The following is a 19427-nucleotide window of genomic DNA, read 5'->3' as shown; positions in this document are numbered from 1 at the left end:
ATTCAAAATCTTTTGTTATTGCTAACATCCACTGTCAAGTCTAATGTATTTCATGTCGTTTGTCAATGGAGTTAAGGCTTTTAATGTTTATATGGTTTAGCGATAGCACTCTCACTACATACATACGTGTATGTTGTCGGCGATTAGCCTAGCAATGATCTTAATTGTGGTTATTTGTCAGCCCCGTAGACGAGGCCAGTTTCTTTCACTTGGTACCAGCTAAATATTATTCAAAAAATAACGATGGTGGAAGAAAGGGAAGTCACAAACATCTTGAATTTGAAACTATGTCGTACTACGTCGTATGTTGTCGGCTATTAGCCTTGCAATGATCTTAATTGTGGTTATTTGTCAGCCCCGTAGACGAGGCCAGTTTCTTTCACTTGGTACCAGCTAAATATTATTCAAAAAATAACGATGGTGGAAGAAAGGGAAGTCACAAACATCTTGAATTCGAAACTATGTCGTACTACGTCGTATGTTGTCGGCGATTAGCCTCGCAATGATCTTAATTGTGGTTATTTGTCAGCCTAAAACCCTCTAAGTATATCTTAAATGCATCTTACCGGATATAAAATGACTACTACATAGTCTGTGGTGATTTTTTGGTGCCCAGTTTTCACGTCGAATTGCAGCCGTCCATTTCGCTCTCCTCTTTGGATCCCTCGGAATACGGTAAAACTTCAAGTCTCTCCTTCCATCTTCTCTGTTAGTGCAACCAACAGCCACACACGCCTTCACCATTTTGATTATTAATGTTAAGGAGCAGAAAAACACGCCGTAAATAGGAGAAATGTACGTAGCCGTAACAGGTTAACACTATGTTTTGACGGACAAGTGGGCAGTACCATTCAGGAGAGCGGAGTTGTGACGTCACGTGGGTAGGGTCTAGTTAGTGTACTGTAGCATGTAGGCCTATCTTCCTTCACCAAGAGAGGGCACTGCACACTCAATGACAAAGTATTGTCTTCTAAGTCATAATAAAGAGGCACTAAATTTTCATTTCCCAATATTTTAAACTGTTTCTTGCATAAAATAGTCATAAGCGAGCACCAGAGTATTGTTTTTTCATTAAATATTCATTTATTTAACATACAACTGGGTTGCTGGTCCCTGACATAGTCAATATAATAGCATGTGATGGTAAAAATGGCTCCAAGTTTTCAATCACTACATTAATTTCCCATTTACAGAAAGCTACGGTCAGTGACAGTTGTAGAAAGGGGAACCAAATCCAAATTTTGTCACGTTGTTTTAATTTAAAAAATTCCAACACAAATGTTTCCTACACTTCTGACCCTGCTAAACAGAACAAGGGATGAATTTGAATTGTTGCCTCACAGTATTTTAAAACATTTTTCCCCATTGTATTTCTTGAAATACTGAAATTATGAAAAAAAAAATATTGACATGTATTCATTTTACCATTGTAATACGTATTGTGTACTGTATGATGTTTAGTCACTTCCTCTATAATTGAATATTTTGTGAAGAAGACAAATGTATTTTTATAGCCGGTCCACGGCCATCTGGGTTAAAATCTTTTGTCAAAGCTGGCACTGACCCAGGTCCAAGGCCCCACAGGGAGAGTTTCAACAGGGTCGAGCCCTTAGGATGTTTCCTTCCTGTTCTTCTATGACATCTTCCTGCTTCAAGATTCCTCTGGGAGTCTTTAAGCAAGGTTCCACCTGGACTGAATAGCTGCAAGATTCTACTGAACAGCAGCTTCTAATTAAGGCCTTGGCACAGACAGGTGAAAACATTATGGAAGGTCAGGGTGCTTTATGACATGCAGTTTTCTGTGGTGCTTGCCTAAACCGTACCACTGGCTTATTATGACGATTGTTATCTTAATTTCTGTTTTTTAATTATTTGCTCTATTATCTAAAACGCATCTGTGTATGTCAAGACACATGGTGCTAGGTGATATTAGCTGTGACTGATCAACACCACATGTGTATCCTCTCCAGGGAGATTTACTAGAACACAGCCATGCCTAAAATCCTGTTGCTGGACAATATCGAAAACTCTCCCTTGAATTATTTTCTTCTCCGCTCTGACTTAACTCTGAAAAGAGTGTTGTGGCTTTAAAAGCCACACTATTTTTCAATGTGTTATTATAGATGTACATATTTCAGCTGTAATGTCAAGTTTTTAACTCTGCTTCTTCCTTTTTATGGTTGGGGGTTGACCTCGTTGGCTGGCGCATGTCCAGCAATGTAGTACAGTCCCACAAGTAATCATCAGCCATCACAATAGATGCAGCACAGCTAATTTGTGCCTTTCCTGTTTATAATATAGAGCTGAACCTGATTCTTACCTTCCTAATTGGCACTCGCTCTGAACTACCACCTACAAAAAATTATGGCAAGGTTCTGATGAAATACAAGGATTCCACAGTGATCCCACTGAGAAAAAGATAAATGGCTTCCTCTGTTGTGATTCTTTAACATTACTTAGATTGAGAGTTTACACTTAATAGAATTCTCTCTGCAGGTTTTCTCCCCTATGCGGTTAGAAGCAAAAGATGTTGGACATGTTAGACCGGGTCTGGAAAAAAACAAAACAAAACAAAACAAATACTATAAAATCACTGTGTTGATGTGATTGCAGTTTCTGAGATTGTCGTTCTGGCATTTTTGTCACACAGTTTAAAGTGTACATTGTGGTTTTCATAATGCTCTCTGCACTTTAAACAGAACCCTGAGACTATCACAGAGCAGGTGCATTTATACGGAGACTTGATTACACACAGGTGGATTCTATTTATCATCATCGGTCATTTAGGACAACACTGGATCATTCAGAGATCCTCACTGAACTTCTGGAGTGAGTTAGCTGCACTGAAAGTAAAGGGGCCGAATAATATTGCACGCCCCACTTTTCAGTTTTTTATTTGTTAAAAAAGTTTAAATTATCCAATAAATGTTGTTCTACTTCACGATTGTGTCCCAATTGTTCTTGATTCTTGACAAAAAAATTAAATTTCATATCTTTATGTTTGAAGCCTGAAATGTGGCGAAAGGTTGCAAGATTCAAGGGGGCCGAATACTTTTGCAAGGCACTGTAAATGTCTGGATGGTTTTAGTTAAAACAGACACTGTATTTTCATCTGTGGGATTTTGACGAGGATCAAATCACCTTTGATGGTGATTTTATGCAGAAATGTGAGAAACTGCAAACGTTTCAGATATTTTTTCATACCACTGTAGTATTTGGTATATGTTTTTAAAAAAAACTATGTGAAGTACAAATGAAATTACCATTAGTCCAGTACTTCTCAAATAGTGGGGCACGCTCCCCAAGTGGGGCGAAGAGTGATGGCGGGGGTGGTGCATGTGACTTCGGGGAACATACTTTTTTGCCTTACTAGAATAAAGTGTAATTGCACATCGACTCAGTGGGTGGCAGTGGCGCTCTCATTTTCAGAGTGTGCACAGTAGTATTTTTGAACCAAACAAGAGCACACAAGCAAAGAGCACTGGAGATTTGAAGAGCTAAGACAGGGAAATACGACAAAGCGTATGTAGCACTTGGTTTTGACTGTTAACAATGTGGGAGACAAGGAAAGACTAATCTGTTTACTGTCTAAACACGTTTGCGGCTGGCGGCAGGAAACAAAATCAATTACGACGTCACTTAAGAGACATTAGACCCTAATCACATTGAAAAGCCACTTGATTTATTTTTTTTCCCCAGCAAAATGTGCCGAATATCACCAACAATCATCCTGCTTTGGCAGTGTTACACCAGTAAACGAGCGAGCATTGTTAGCATCATATAAGGTGGCATGCCATGTTGCTCAGTGCAAAATAACCTCACACCATAGCAAAGGAGCTGATACTGCCTGCAGCAAAACTAAAAATGATACCTCTGTCCGATGACACTGTGGTTTTTGTTCTATTAATTATTGTTTTTTTTTTGTTCAAGTTTTTTGGGCATATTGTCCTTATCAGTTAATATTACTAATCAATTTGAATTAATTATTATTTAGTGATATTATTAAATTTTACTTTTCAGTATCAATTGGTAAAAAAATGTACCTTGAGTGTATTTTTACAGTTTGGATGTGACTTTTTCTTTTTTTATCAGGCAAATTGATGCACTTCAAGTCTTTTCTGTTACTAACAAAACAATGTTAATAAAGTTATACTTTTTTGTTAGTTGATCTATATTACTTTTTTTCTTTAGTATAAAAAAGACAATGTTAAGCAGAGGTGAACTTATAATAATAATAATTTTTTATAGACAAATGATACTATTTACAGTGGCGGCAGACAGTTGGGGGGGGCGTGAAATGTTTATGTCTTCCTCTCGAGCGTACCAGAAAATAATTGAGAAGCACTGCATTAATCTAATATTGTACTTAAACATATGAGCAAGTGGTTAAAGCACAAATTATTGGATTTAGCACTGCGGTGTCAATAACATACTATAGACTTCATAATATATTGACGGGAAGCGGGGCCGATTAATAGGGGGCCCATCTCTGTCAAAACTGACCGAGTGGAAACACAAAGTGCTTTTTACGTTGAAAATTCTTGTGAATAAATGCTTAAATCCCTGACTTCTTTATAGATATGGACGTAAAACAGTCTCGATTCTTGGTTAAAAAAAAAAAAACGGGCAGTCAGCATTTATTTCACGTAAGTATGTTGAATGTGCTGCTAGTCTTTAAGCCACTGTGGCGCCACCTTATCACCACAAAGAGCTTTTTACGTTGAAAATTCTTGTGAATAAATGCTTAAATCCCTGAATTCTTTATAGACATGAAGAAAAAACAGTCTCGATTCTTGGTTAAAAGCAAAAAACTGGACAGTTAGCACTTATTTTACGTAAATATTGCGAATTATGACGCCAATGCCATATCGGTTAATTTCTCCCATTGATTGTTTTTCACGTTTCAAAATGCATGCATGGTACGAAAAATATAATAATTACCTTGAATCCTCGAACAATCACTCCTGAGATAATCCTTCCTGTTTGTATGCGGTACAGCTTTTGTATATTTTTAACCTAAATCCGGCGTTGGATCACTGCATGTGTTTGAGAATAACTGCGACCGACTTCGACCGACTGAAACGGAGTGTGGGACGGCCCCCTACTTGAAGGCGTGGCGCAGTGTCTTGGGAATGTCAATCTCATTATGAAGTCCATGAACATATACAGTGCCTTGCAAAAGTATTCGGCCCCCTTGAACCTTGCAACCTTTCGCCACATTTCAGGCTTCAAACATAACGATAAAAATTTTTAATTTTTTGTCAAGAATCAACAACAAGTGGGACACAATCGTGAAGTGGAACAAAATTTATTGGATAATTTAAACTTTTTTAACAAATAAAAAACTGAAAAGTGGGGCGTGCAATATTATTCGGCCCCCTTGCGTTAATACTTTGTAGCGCCACCTTTTGCTCCAATTACAGCTGCAAGTCGCTTGGGGTATGTTTCTATCAGTTTTGCACATCGAGAGACTGACACTCTTGCCCATTCTTCGTTGCAAAACAGCTCGAGCTCAGTGAGGTTGGATGGAGAGTGTTTGTGAACAGCAGTCTTCAGCTCTTTCCACAGATTCTCGATTGGATTCAGGTCTGGACTTTGACTTGGCCATTCTAACATCTGGATATGTTTATTTTTGAACCATTCCATTGTAGATTTGGCTTTATGTTTTGGATCATTGTCCTGTTGGAAGATAAATCTCCGTCCCAGTCTCAGGTCTTGTGCAGATACCAACAGGTTTTCTTCCAGAATGTTCCTGTATTTGGATGCATCCATCTTCCCATCAATTTTAACCATGTTCCCTGTCCCTGCTGAAGAAAAGCAGGCCCAAACCATGATGCTGCCACCACCATGTTTGACAGTGGGGATGGTGTGTTCAGGGTGATGAGCTGTGTTGCTTTTACGCCAAACATATCGTTTTGCATTGTGGCCAAAAAGTTCAATTTTGGTTTCATCTGACCAGAGCACCTTCTTCCACATGTTTGGTGTGTCTCCCAGGTGGCTTGTGGCAAACTTTAAACGAGACTTTTTATGGATATCTTTGAGAAATGGCTTTCTTCTTGCCACTCTTCCATAAAGGCCAGATTTGTGCAGTGTACGACTGATTGTTGTCCTATGGACAGACTCTCCCACCTCAGCTGTAGATCTCTGCAGTTCATCCAGAGTGATCATGGGCCTCTTGGCTGCATCTCTGATCAGTTTTCTCCTTGTTTGAGAAGAAAGTTTGGAAGGACGGCCGGGTCTTGGTAGATTTGCAGTGGTCTGATGCTCCTTCCATTTCAATATGATGGCTTGCACAGTGCTCCTTGAGATGTTTAAAGCTTGGGAAATCTTTTTGTATCCAAATCCGGCTTTAAACTTCTCCACAACAGTATCTCGGACCTGCCTGGTGTGTTCCTTGGTTTTCATAATGCTCTCTGCACTTTAAACAGAACCCTGAGACTATCACAGAGCAGGTGCATTTATACGGAGACTTGATTACACACAGGTGGATTCTATTTATCATCATCGGTCATTTAGGACAACATTGGATCATTCAGAGATCCTCACTGAACTTCTGGAGTGAGTTTGCTGCACTGAAAGTAAAGTGGCCGAATAATATTGCACGCCCCACTTTTCAGTTTTTTATTTGTTAAAAAAGTTTAAATCATCCAATTAATGTTGTTCCACTTCACGATTGTGTCCCACTTGTTGTTGATTCTTGACAAAAAAATTAAATTTCATATCTTTATGTTTGAAGCCTGAAATGTGGCGAAAGGTTGCAAGATTCAAGGGGGCCGAATACTTTTGCAAGGCACTGTACATATTATTGGTGTACACAAAAAAAAAATGCCATACATATTAAAAAAATGTTTTAATTTTCACATACACATGTGAAGGTCAAATGTTACTTTGGCTATTTCTGACCCATTTAACCTGAGATTGTGCGTATGCCGCATAGAATATTTGCTGTAACAAAGACTACGGTGGCCCTGAAGTGCAAAACATAACGGCATATCAAAAAAACAACAGCAGATTCAAAAACACAACGGCAAATCAAAAAGCAAAACGACAAATTTCAAAACAACAGCAAATCAATTAACAAAACGGCAAAATTAATAAACACGACGACAAATAAAAAAACAAAATTACATTGAGGAACTGGAAAAGGTACCAATCAAAAAGTAGACTGATTGCTGATTGGACTAAACTACCGTTAAGTGTAGATACTGATGAATTAGGAAGTTATTCCGCTTCTGGTGTCACATTTGAAAATGAGTATTAGCAAAGACGTAGCTTCTGCTATAAATAAATATTTTTATTCCGGACATATGTATGAAAAAAGATATTGAAGTAAAATATTTATTTCATACGTACAGTGTATCACAAAAGTGAGTACACCCCTTGCATTTCTGCAGATATTTAAGTATATCTTTTCATGGGACAACACTGACAAAATGACACTTTGACACAATGGAAAGTAGTCTGTGCACAGCTTATATAATGGAGTTATTTTCTTTTCCCTTCAAAATAACTCAAAATATAGCCATTAATATCTAAACCCCTGACAACAAAAGTGAGTACACCCCAAAGAAACTACACACATCCCTAAATGTCCAAATTGAGTACTGCTTGTCATTTTCCCTCCAAAATGTCATGTGGCTCGTTACAGGAGTGCTGTCAGCATTGCTGCAGAGATTGAAGAGGTGGAGGGGGGGGGGGGGGCGTCATTCCCTCCACCATGCCATAGGCATGACACACTTATCTTTGCACTCCTCACCTGGTCGCCGCCACACATGCTTGAGACCATCAGAACCAAACAAATTAATCTTCGTCTCATCAGACCATAGGACATGGTTCCAGTAATCCATGTGCTTTGTTGACATGTCTTCAGCCAACTGTTTGCGGGCTTTATTGTATACCGTCTTCAGAAGAGGCTTCCTCCTGGGGTGACAGCCATGCACACCAATTTGATTTATGGTCTGAGCACTAACAGGCTGACCCCTCATCTCTTCAATCTCTGCAGCAATGCTGACAGCACTCCTGTAATGAGTCACATGACATTTTGGAGGGAAAATGACAAGCAGTACTCAATTTGGACATTTAGGGATGTACGTAGTTCCCATGCAGTGTACCCACTTTTGTTGCCAGGGGTTTAGATATTAATGGCTATATTTTGAGTTATTTTGAAGGGAAAATAAATTAAGTCCATTATATAAGCTGCACACAGACTACTTTTCATTGTGTCAAAGTGCCATTTTGTCAGTGTTGTCCCATGAAAAGATATACTTAAATATCTGCAGAAATGTGAGGGGTGTACTAACTTTTGTGATACATTGTATGTCCGGAATAAAAATATTCATTGATATGATTGAATATTATATTGTAGCGTCACTAGGAGTACTGCCGGTGCGATGGTGTGTCAGCACGACTTTCCTATTGGTGTGTTTGATGTGGCAACGCTTGTGTAGTGAAGCTACAATAGAGCGTTCATCTTTCTTGTGAAGCGTTTTTGCGTGTCTCTAAAAGCGCTCTCGAAATGAAATGTATTATTATTATTAGTGTACTTTTTGATTGATACCTTCCTTTCTGGTTCCGTATTGTAATTTTGTTATTTGATTTGCCATTGTTTGCTGATTTGTCATTGCTTTTTAAGTTGCTGTTGTGTTTTCTGTTTTATCGTCGTGTTTTTGAATTTAACATTTTGTTTTTGTCATTGTGTCTTTTGAATTTGCCGTTTTGTTTTTTGATTTGCTGTTGTGCTTTGCAATTCAGGGCCACCGTAAAAGACATATCCCAGTAGGAAATGCTGACCGAATCACTTCTTTCACATGCCTCATTTGTAACGCACATTTGGTGATCACATTTATGAACCAAAAGCTGTGATAGTGACGAAACCTTTCTAAACAGTAGGTTGGGCTCTGTTAAACATTCATATCAGATGGATTTCAAGAGAATGATTGTGTCAAAGAAGATTCTACAAACATCACGTCTTTGTGAAACACACCGTCGACATTGAGAATTCATTAGCAAAAACATTTGGCATGTAAAACAGAAAATGACTGGGAAGAACAAACATTAGCTATAAAGTTATCTCCTTCAAACATTTTATTTGTTCTCATGGTGATGTGATCATAGTGATCATAGTCATCTGCAAGATGATTAACCACATTGCCAGTTATCAACAACAAAGCACAAATCATACAGTATATTGGAAATTTGCTCCTATCCGTTTGTGTACAGAAGCAACAGTTTGTTAGGACTGTTGCAGAAACTATTACTTGGTCTTTTGCAATACATTTTTCAGTGAGTAGTGCTATTTTCACCATTCTTTAGTAGTTTAGTGCACATAAGCAATGCATGGTCCTTCCTGTATTCATTGAACGGACAACTTTCATGAAATTTCTGACCATCAAAAAATATTGATCCTTTATGCTTAATTTGTGTGCCCTTAACGTTAATCCACTGGTAGAAACAATTATCCTATGTTCTCTTTTGTTCTATCTCCTCACGGGAAAAAAAAGTGGGGCGCTTCAAAAGCACAAATTGAACATGGCATGTAAGAAGTCTTTGTTCAGATGTTTCAGTTCCAAGAGTTTTATCGAGAATGTATTTTTCTCGCTGCCCCTCCATGCATTTTCATACAATCTCGTCTGTCTTTCGCCTGTGGACAAAGAAGGAAATTAGATTATTTCAAAGCTTCAATGTTCACATCATTTCAGTCCACAGTGTCTCTGCTATATATCAAGTAAACATCAGTAGGTTCAATGCAACGACAGAACCCTGGGTTGGCAGTGGTGGAATGCAACTAAGTAAAAGTACTTCGTTACTGTGCTTTAGTACATTTGTGTGTATCTGTACTTTACTTGAGTATAAATATGAAGTGGTATTTTTACTGTTACTTCACTACATTTTACAGCAGGTATCTGTACTTTTTACTCCACTACTTTTCAAGTTGTCGCCAGCATTACACATTACTTTTGTTTGTTTTGTTAGTTTTCATTGATATTTTCGGTTTCATGCCTATGGCGCAATCGATAAGCCCTGTGCAACTATACCATAACTGAGCACTAGGCAACATGAGTACAAGCAAGATTAAGCAGGTCAACAAGAAATTGACAAATAAAAACCAACTGTGAGAGGATTGCGCCTTCAGATGGGTGCTGCACACTCTTTTAAGTAGGTGGCGGTATAGTTGCTTGCAATCTGCCATTAGGCTAAATTTTGGAGTTTTTTGAGCTTGTAAAGATTCTTTACAGAGCAGTCAATTTTATTGTTTGTTTTTTCGATTCTGCACAGTTTTAAATAAAACTGAGCAGTCAATGAATTTTCTGGTTCTTTCTTTGAATAACGACTTCGATCTCTGTACGTATGTTTGTGTACATACAGTGTATCACAAAAGTGAGTACACCCTTCACATTTCTGCAGATATTTAAGTATATCTTTTCATGGGACAGCACTGACAAAATGACACTTTGACACAATCAAAAGTAGTCTGTGCGCAGCTTATATAATACAGTTAATTTATTTTCCCCTCAAAATAACTGAAAATATAGCCATCAATATCTAAACCCCTGGCAACAAAAGTGAGTATACCGCATGGGAACTACATATATCCCTAAATGTCCAAATTGAGTACTGATTTTCATTTTCCCTCCAAAATGTCATGTGATTCGTTACAGGAGTGCTGTCAGCATTGCCGCAGAGATTGAAGAGGTAGGGGGTCAGCCTGTCAGTGCTCAGACCATACATCAAATTGGTGTGCATGGCTGTCACCCCAGGAGGAAGCCTCTTCTGAAGACGGTACACAAGAAAGCCCGCAAACAGTTTGCTGAAGACATGTCAACAAAGCACATGGATTACTGGAACCATATCCTATGCTCTGATGAGACGAAGATTAATTTGTTTGGTTCCGATGGTCTCAAGCATGCATGTGTGGCGGCGACCAGGTAAGGAGTACAAAGATAAGTGTGTCATGCCTGCAGTCAAGCATGGTGGTGGGAATGACCCCCCGACCTCTTCAATCTCTGCAGCAATGCTGACAGCACTCCTGTAATGAGTCACATGACATTTTGGAGGGAAAATGACAAGCAGTACTCAATTTGGACATTTAGGGATGTACGTAGTTCTGATGCAGTGTACTCACTTTTGTTGCCAGGGGTTTAGATATTAATGGCTATATTTTGAGCTATTTTGAAGGGAAAATAAATTAAGTCTATTATATAAGCTGCACACAGACTACTTTTCATTTGTCAAAGTGTCATTTTGTCTGTGTTGTCCCATAAAAAGATATACTTAAATATCTGCAGAAATGCGAGGGGTGTACTCACTTTTGTGATACACTGTATATTTATGTACATTACATTTTTACATTGGGAGAAAATACATTTACTTTTAACTTGCAAAGTCAATTTTAAAGCAAGTACTTTTGTACTTTTATTTGAGTACATTTTTTCTTAGATACTTGTACTTTTATTTAAATATTTTTGCCGCCGTATCTGTACTTTTACTTAAGTTAAAAAAAATAATAAATAAATAAATAATTTTAAAAAATGAGTACTTCATCCACCACTGTGGGTTGGGGACAAATCCTTTTAAGGAGTGCAACATAAAACAGATAAATAAATCTGAATCCCAACAGACTTGTTTGAAATAGATTGAGTATGCTTGTTATACTTGTGGGTTTTGTCCTCAAGCCATATTTATAGAATTAACATGAACTTTATTAGTCATTGAGATTACATTTTCTCTGAGTATTGGAAAAGTGAAATGCAGTCCTACTAAAATATATTGGAGAACTGCAGATGCCACGTTATGTGTTGGAATCATTTGGTTTCAAGGGCAATGTAAATTGCAATGGTTATTACCCCTTTTCGCTGTTTGCTGAGACAGAACGTGCATATGTTCCGGGGCTGCCTGGAGTCTCCGCTGCCCCTCGCCTCCTTATACACGGCGCTCAGGCAGGGTGTGCCGTCCTCCCTCTCATCGTCCACCACCAGCACATTGGTCAGGTGCGATATATAGCTAGACGCCAGACGCAGCGTTTCGATTTTGGACAGTTTTCGGTCCACGGGTTCCGTGGGAATGAGCGTCCTTAACGCGCTGAAAGCCGTGTTGACGTTCTGTGTCCGGTGCCTCTCTCTGGCGTTGGCGGCGTTCCGCTGCTGTACCACCACCCCGTCGCCGCCGCAGAAGCCGTAAACGCTGCCTTCGCTCTCGCTGCGGTTCCCTTCGTCCTCGTCCGACGTCAGGCTCAGGTCCACGGAAAACGAGAAAGGATGAGCGGACATTGGCCTCAGTATAGTGAAAGCCATAACTTAATGTTCTCGATTTAGTCTTTTTCTACGCTCTTTATTTACAGTCCAAAGGCAGGAAGAAAAGTTTGGCCAGTCGCGCCTGTTTCCTCGGTTCACGAAAATGGGATGTAATATGGTTGCCGATCACCACAGGGAGGTAGGGGGGTTGGGTCGCCGCTCTCTCTATGGAAATTGGGAAGGAGAGGAGTAGCCCTATGTTTGAGGCACTGACTGTCCTCCACTTAATGATCTCTTTAAAAATGTTTGTATATATATTAAAAAAAAAAAAAAAAAAGTATTCGCGCATCTTTGGGATGTGGTGGAACGGGAGATTCGCATCATGGATGTGCAGCCGACAAATCTGCACCAACTGTGTGATGCCATCATGTCAATATGGACCAAACTCTCTGAGGAATGCTTCCAGCACCTTGTTGAATCTATGCCACGAAAAATTGAGGCAGTTCTGAAGGCAAAAGGGGGTCCAACCCGTACTAGCATGGTGTACCTAATAAAGTGGACGGTGAGTGTGTGTATATATATATATATATATATATATATATATATATATATATATATATATATATATATATATATATATATAATGTGTGTGTGTGTGTGTGCGTGTGTGTGTGGCGGAAAACATAGACAAGACTGAAAAAGCAGTTTCTGCTCTTGCACCCCTATTTAAAAGAAACTACTGTATTTTAAGCTAAAACAACTGTTGTGTTTGATAGAACAATATGTCTATACGCTGCCATAGCAGATTCATGGCGCACTAAGCCTCCGAACTATTTTTAATTTGTCCGTTTTACCCCGAAAACCCCCGTTTGCAGACGTTGCGCAACCGCTTTTGTTTCAACCTAGCCATAAAAATAAGGTAAGTAATTATATTTGTTATTCAAAATGTCTGTCATTTTTAGCTTATAATCATTAATTGATGTCTAATATTTAGTTTTAAAAAAAAAATCGACTGTAAAAAATTATTCACTCGCATATTTTGAACTTTTCAACAAATTACGTCTCAATGAAAAATTTGGCGTCTGTAAAAAAGTCACAGATATCTACCTCATAACTATCGCTTAGTTGTATTTTTTTTTTTGTTTTTTTTGTTACTGTCGCATTTTCCCTGATATTTTAGATGATAAATAACCGATCCAAACAAAAAAAGTTGAAAAATAATGTTTAAAAAGGTAACTATATGAAAAAGAAAATCTCAACCACTCCTTGTTGTCTGCGTTTTCTGCATCGCAACCCTTGTTATATCACCATGTTTCACCCATAAAATAAAATTTAAAAATCCGGCTGTGGCTATTCACAGCTATGTCTTGACACGCGGTGATACATGCTACATGGAGTTTTTGGATCGAAGCATGGTATGTACACGATAATATCTCGTTAATATTGTGGCGTCTTTAATTCTGTTCTCGCGTGCTCTCGCCTCCAGTTAGGGTTTTGCTGCTTAAAAAAAAAAAAAGTTTTTTTTTCATAAAATGCCCTCCTGTTCAAAATGTTTCTACCCCCAGTAAATTGAGATTTTAAACTTTCCAATGATGTATCACACGTGCATATCGGACAATTTATAAATTTGGCCAAATTGGGGGTCTCAGAGCGGAACTTCAAGTCACCTGAGTGTTTTCCGCCATATGTGTGTATATATATGATATCTATCTATCTATCTATAGAGAGTAGAGAGTTTTTTTTAATGGGTATATATACGGTACTTTGTATATCTACCTACACTGTAAAAAAATGCTGTAAATTTACGGCCAATTTTGAACACTAAAATACCGTTTTCATGTTAAACAGTTTATTACTGTAGTTAGCAATGCATTGTGGGTAGTTAGCAATGTATTGTGGGTTACCAACATTAAAGCAACAAAACAAATGCTGTAAACGGTATGTTAATGTTTCAATTACATGACACTACCGTATTTTTTTGGAAACTGAGTTTTGACTGGAAATTTGGAGCATTGTGGCAATATAGACTATGTTTTTTGCCAATTTAAATTAAAAATAATTAGACACCGCAAATAATTTGCCATCAAATCCCGGAGGACCTAATTACCCATAATTTGGATGTTGGAGACTCTTCAGAGGATGACTTTAGATAACATTTGCTGCTCTTCATTGCTTGTTGTTCAACTTATATTGGGATTTATGTGTACCAATTTATAAACGTTAAGTTAATTAAGTCTTACTCATATTACCTAAGATGTTTTATATTAAACTAAAGTTCTGAGGATGCTGGATAGCGATATATAATATTGATGTTAATTCCTCTGGAGTGCCAGTAGAGGGCAGTTTTCTATTGTTTTGCAAAAGATGCAGCTGAGAGAATTTTTTTACAGTTATTATGTTTGTTTTGATTGTTAGTAGTTTTAAATGTTGATGTTGCAAATGTTAGCTAAATGCATTAGCGTTAGCTGTACCGGATGATGTATGGGTGTTGAGCCTCAGACTACAGCACAATCACATCGACGCAAACACCAGACTGGATGTTTGGGTGGCCTATACGCTATATTATTATATTATTTGACGTCGCCTCCATTCTATTCTACTCATATGTTATGTTTCTTGTTGTATCCCCACTCTGATCTAAACTGGCCCTTCTCCAAAAATTGTAGCATTCCACCACCCTGAAGGCTGATTTAGGCTTCTGCGTAGCGGTGACGGCAGACCTACGCCATTAACGCAGACCCGATTACGACCCTACGCCATAGCCTGATGTGCACCTCTAAAAAGTCCTGACTACAAATCACATCAACGCGCGGGACGTGAACGTCGAAGGACTGTGTTTGGTCCGCTCAGAACATTGTTTCCGGTTCAGCACAACAACAACACCATTTTCAAACATTCGCAAACGACTTCTGTGTCGCCTCCGCTTCAACATTTATATTGACAACATTTGTTGTTTAATATTAATTAGCTGCAGCTGCAAATGCACACGTTCCATCTCCATTGCCATTGCTGTCAATGACCAGTGGAAAATTAAAGGAATTCAACAAGAGTCCCCCAAAACCATACAAAGACAAAGCCACTCCAATCTAGTGGTATGGCGGTGAATTACTGTGGAAACGTCACTGGCTGCGACAAACTTTGTCCCCACATCACACATGTGACCAATGTTTACATTTGGAGTAAATTAGACAGGTGCTTTTTTGCTTCATTTTTAAAAAATTTTTTTTATAAACTCTTACTTCTTCATATTGAAGAGCAACATGGACAATTATTTTTCAACCATTGTAAAGTCAAACCCTAACAAACATCAACAAAAAAGCATTGAGCAGACAACCAGGGCGTGAACTGGAAAATCAACAGCATGCAAGCACTATGGAAACGATGCACAGCTGGAAGAGATTGGCCAATCAACCCATAAGCAACCCAGAGCTATAAACGCAGGAAAGGAAGATGGCACCCTGGTTTGGCTATTGAAACTTGCAGTCCTGTGCAGCTGGAGACGTTGGCAAAAGATAACCGGAGAGGCAGCCGGTAAGCAGCAGAATTAAAAGATGAAATGTGGCAGCAGCGGCAATTACCACATGGCTTGACTCACCGGTGGAAATGTTTGGACAATTGTAGTATATATTTTAGAGGTAATTTGGGATTTAAGACACTGGATTAATATTGACATTGACAATTAATGTATTCTAGCTTTTACTTTTTGTTGTTGTGTTAATTAAAACAATGTAATTTAATGAATTTGTCCTTTTATGGTATAAAAGTTTATTTAAAAAAGTGAGATTTAAACACTGTAATTTGAAATTAGTTATTGACTGTGTGCAATTTAAAGTTAATTGACTGTTCTAAAATAGCTGTAGTTTAAGTGCTAGAGATTCAATGTTAATGTTGAATTGTTTAGTCAAATTCAACTGTTGACATTTTTGTATTGTTTGTTGAAGGTTTTCACCTAATGAAGAAAGGTTTCCACATTGCTCAAATAAAAGAAAAAAAGGCACGGCCTCCCAAAGTCTGTATCAGTTCGTCAACGATTCAGCACATTCCTGTTTGTCGTTTGTCCTTGACCGATCACCACTTCTGACCCAGCCTGTCCGGCTTGACCCGATTAGGCCAGATCTTCAGCCTGACCTACACGACCTGACTGCACCATCTCTCTAGTTCCTGTCCATTTTCACTGCCTGCCAACACGATGAAATAAAACCTGTTTTGTTTCGAACCTGACATTCACATTTTTTTTTTCTGTACTAGACGGAAATATATGCATTCATGGAGTGTAAAGTCATTTTCCCAAATAATACTGTTAAAATGCAGTATATCGTTAAAAATGCAGCATACTGCAGCTCCTCACTTGCCTGCTCTTTACTGTGAATTCTGGTGATACAGGAATATACAGTTTTTCCTGGATTACAGACTATTAAATATTTTTACATTACCAAGACTGTAAAATAAGTCTGGTAATGGCAATCCTGCTGACGGACTTTTACTGTGTTTTCTATAAATACAGGAATCAACAGTTTTTCTGGATTACGGACTATTACTGTGAAACATTTTTACAATACCAGACTGTAAAATAACAGTCTGGTAATGGCAATCCTGCTGACGGACTTTTATTGTATTTTCTATAAATACAGGAATCAACAGTTTTTCTGGATTACGGACTATTACTGTGAAACATTTTTACAATACCAGACAGTAAAATAACAGTCTGGTAATGGCAATCCTGCTGACGGACTTTTATTGTATTTTCTATAAATACAGGAATCAACCGTTTTTCTGGATTAGGGACTATTACTGTGAAACATTTTTACATTACCAATACTGTAGAAGAACAGTATATAAATGGCAACCCTGCTGCCAGCTCTTTACCGTTATTTTACGCTGAAAATTTTTACAGTGTACTTATCTTCTTACCTACCTACCTACCTACCTACATACATATATATATATATATATATATTTTTTTTTTTAATTATTATTTTTTTTAATGTACTTTACATTTTATTAAAATTTACGTATATATATAACATACTGTATAGACTAATACTTACACACACATACTGTATCATGTGAGAGAATGAATGTACAGCACGTATTATATCATTTATACATCATATGTTATTTACGTTATTAATATGCAGATTTTTTTTCACATATTTCAAACTATGATGACAAAATAGTGATGACATGCATTTATAGGGTTTTAGATGCACTCTTTGATATTATATATACACCAAAATAGGTAGCACTTTATTTGACAGTGGCGTCATAAGACTGTCATAAAACAGTCATAAATATGACATGACACTGTCATGAGCATGAATAAATGGTTATGACAGATGTCATTAATTGTCATCTCGCACATTTTTTCACTAATTCCATTTATGTCCAGTGCTGATCTTTTACATCCATTCAAAGTGGCATAAATTTATGGATCAATGTTTCATTTAAGATTTTTCGAATCTGTGGTGGTGGGCTGTAACGGAGTCAGACAGTCTCACATCGTACCACGGCGAAATTTTTTCAAGTTTTTTTCCCCCCAAAAGAACCATAGCAGAGACCCATTTCAAGGAGTAGGGGGGAAATTCTAATAGCTGTGTAAAGAGTTTTACTAGTTTCGGTGAGAAAGTGAATAGTTTTTTTGTTCTTCGTGAACTGCATTTCCACACAAACGCACATCGAGGTACCATTAACTTAGCAAGGAGAGGTATGACAGTCATTTTTCGAGTGTCCCAGAGCTCGCGAAACTTGGGGAAAAAAAGCGGATTTATCAAAGTTTCGTCAGCTGTGATTGCGTATATTTGTCTGCCGAAACAGCCTGATAGCACAGATATAAGTAGGCCTGCACCACGTTGTTGACGTGAGCACGGTGGCACGTGCCTCTCCAGGCAAATTCATTCAAACTTGGTCTTCCGTCCCAGACGGCCATCCACCGCTCACTTTCGCCGAAAAGTCTGATCCAAACTACTTTGATGCCCCAAATATGGGGAAGAAGGTGAGCAGTCGGTACTTTTTTTCCTTCATTTGGAATCCTGCGGCTTATAGTCCAATGCGGCTTATTTGTTGATTTATTTGGGTTTAATAGGTAATTCATTTGACAGCGTCGTTATAAGACTGCCAAAAGACCATCATAATTATGACATACACTATCATGGGCATTAGTGAATGCTTATGACAGATGTCATTAAGTGTCATCCAGCAAATTATATCACTAACTTCATTTATGTCCAGCTCGGATCTTTTGCATCCAAAAGTGAGATAATATGCCAGATGACACAAAATGACATCTGTTATAAGCATTCATTAATGCTCATGGCAGTGTCATATGTGTGTCTTATGGCACCAGTCTCAAATGTGTTTCCAAAGTAGCAGAACTGGCAATTAATAAAACAACTGGAACAGTAACTGAAGAAATAATTAGCACAGCACATTAATTTTGATTGTTATTCACATCTGTAGCACTGCAATGCATGCTAGGAGGCATGTTAAGGCCGAGTTATACTTCTGCGTCAGACCTACGCCGTCAAGGAAGAATCGAGTTACGACCCTACGCCGTAGCCTGACGCGCACCTCTCGATTTTTGTAACCTTCGCGTCGCGTAGACGCGTAGACGTAGCGAAAACGGACTGTGATTGGTCCGCTCAGACTGTTGTTTCCGGGCGAAAACACCGCCATTGTAGAATAGAATCAAACATTATTTTCTACACGCAAAAATGCACCAAGCCGACGGGAGTATCATCGAAGAGTCAAGAAATTATTATTGTGACTGCCAAATGGCAAGGTCGGCGATCGAAAAAATAAATAAATGGAAGAACCACCGAGACGTGGGTGGTCAGAATCGAGTGGCCACACGAAGCGGTGACACAGTCGGCCAAAAACTGCCAACTTTTTATCACTTTATGTCGTATTTTTGGTTGGTGCACTTCATCATTTACTGTGTACATATGTTTCAAGTATATGAAGAATAAAGCACAGATCTGGTGTCAAAAGAGTTGTTTTGATCTTTAATTTTCAATAACAGACAGTTCACACACACAATACATCATCACTGATTGAGAGTACCTCGGTGCTTTTTATGATAACCTTAAAATCAAGCCTCCCAACGCAGTTTGGGAAGTTCCCTAGACGCCAGAAATCTGCTATGGCTTCCCACTGGCTGGTTGTAGGACACGGCAAACAGGCTGGAGGGCTTTGTAGACC

General features: G+C 38.4%; 1 protein-coding gene across 1 annotated transcript; it reads right to left on the bottom strand.

The window, feature by feature from the left end:
- Positions 1-9104: 9104 nt before the first annotated feature.
- Positions 9105-12416, bottom strand: LOC130922120 (transcription factor 15-like). The gene is made up of 2 exons (XM_057846658.1): positions 11844-12416; positions 9105-9640 (listed from the first exon to the last, which is right to left on the bottom strand). Exons 1-2 carry the CDS (start codon positions 12288-12290, stop codon positions 9575-9577), a joined length of 513 nt encoding a protein of 170 aa, XP_057702641.1. The 5' UTR covers positions 12291-12416; the 3' UTR covers positions 9105-9574.
- Positions 12417-19427: the final 7011 nt, after the last annotated feature.

Source organism: Corythoichthys intestinalis, chromosome 9, assembly GCF_030265065.1.
Source record: "Corythoichthys intestinalis isolate RoL2023-P3 chromosome 9, ASM3026506v1, whole genome shotgun sequence".
NCBI classification, from domain to species: Eukaryota; Metazoa; Chordata; class Actinopteri; order Syngnathiformes; family Syngnathidae; genus Corythoichthys; species Corythoichthys intestinalis.
Note: the sequence above shows the minus strand (reverse complement) of the source record. Positions and strands in the feature narration are given on the sequence as shown.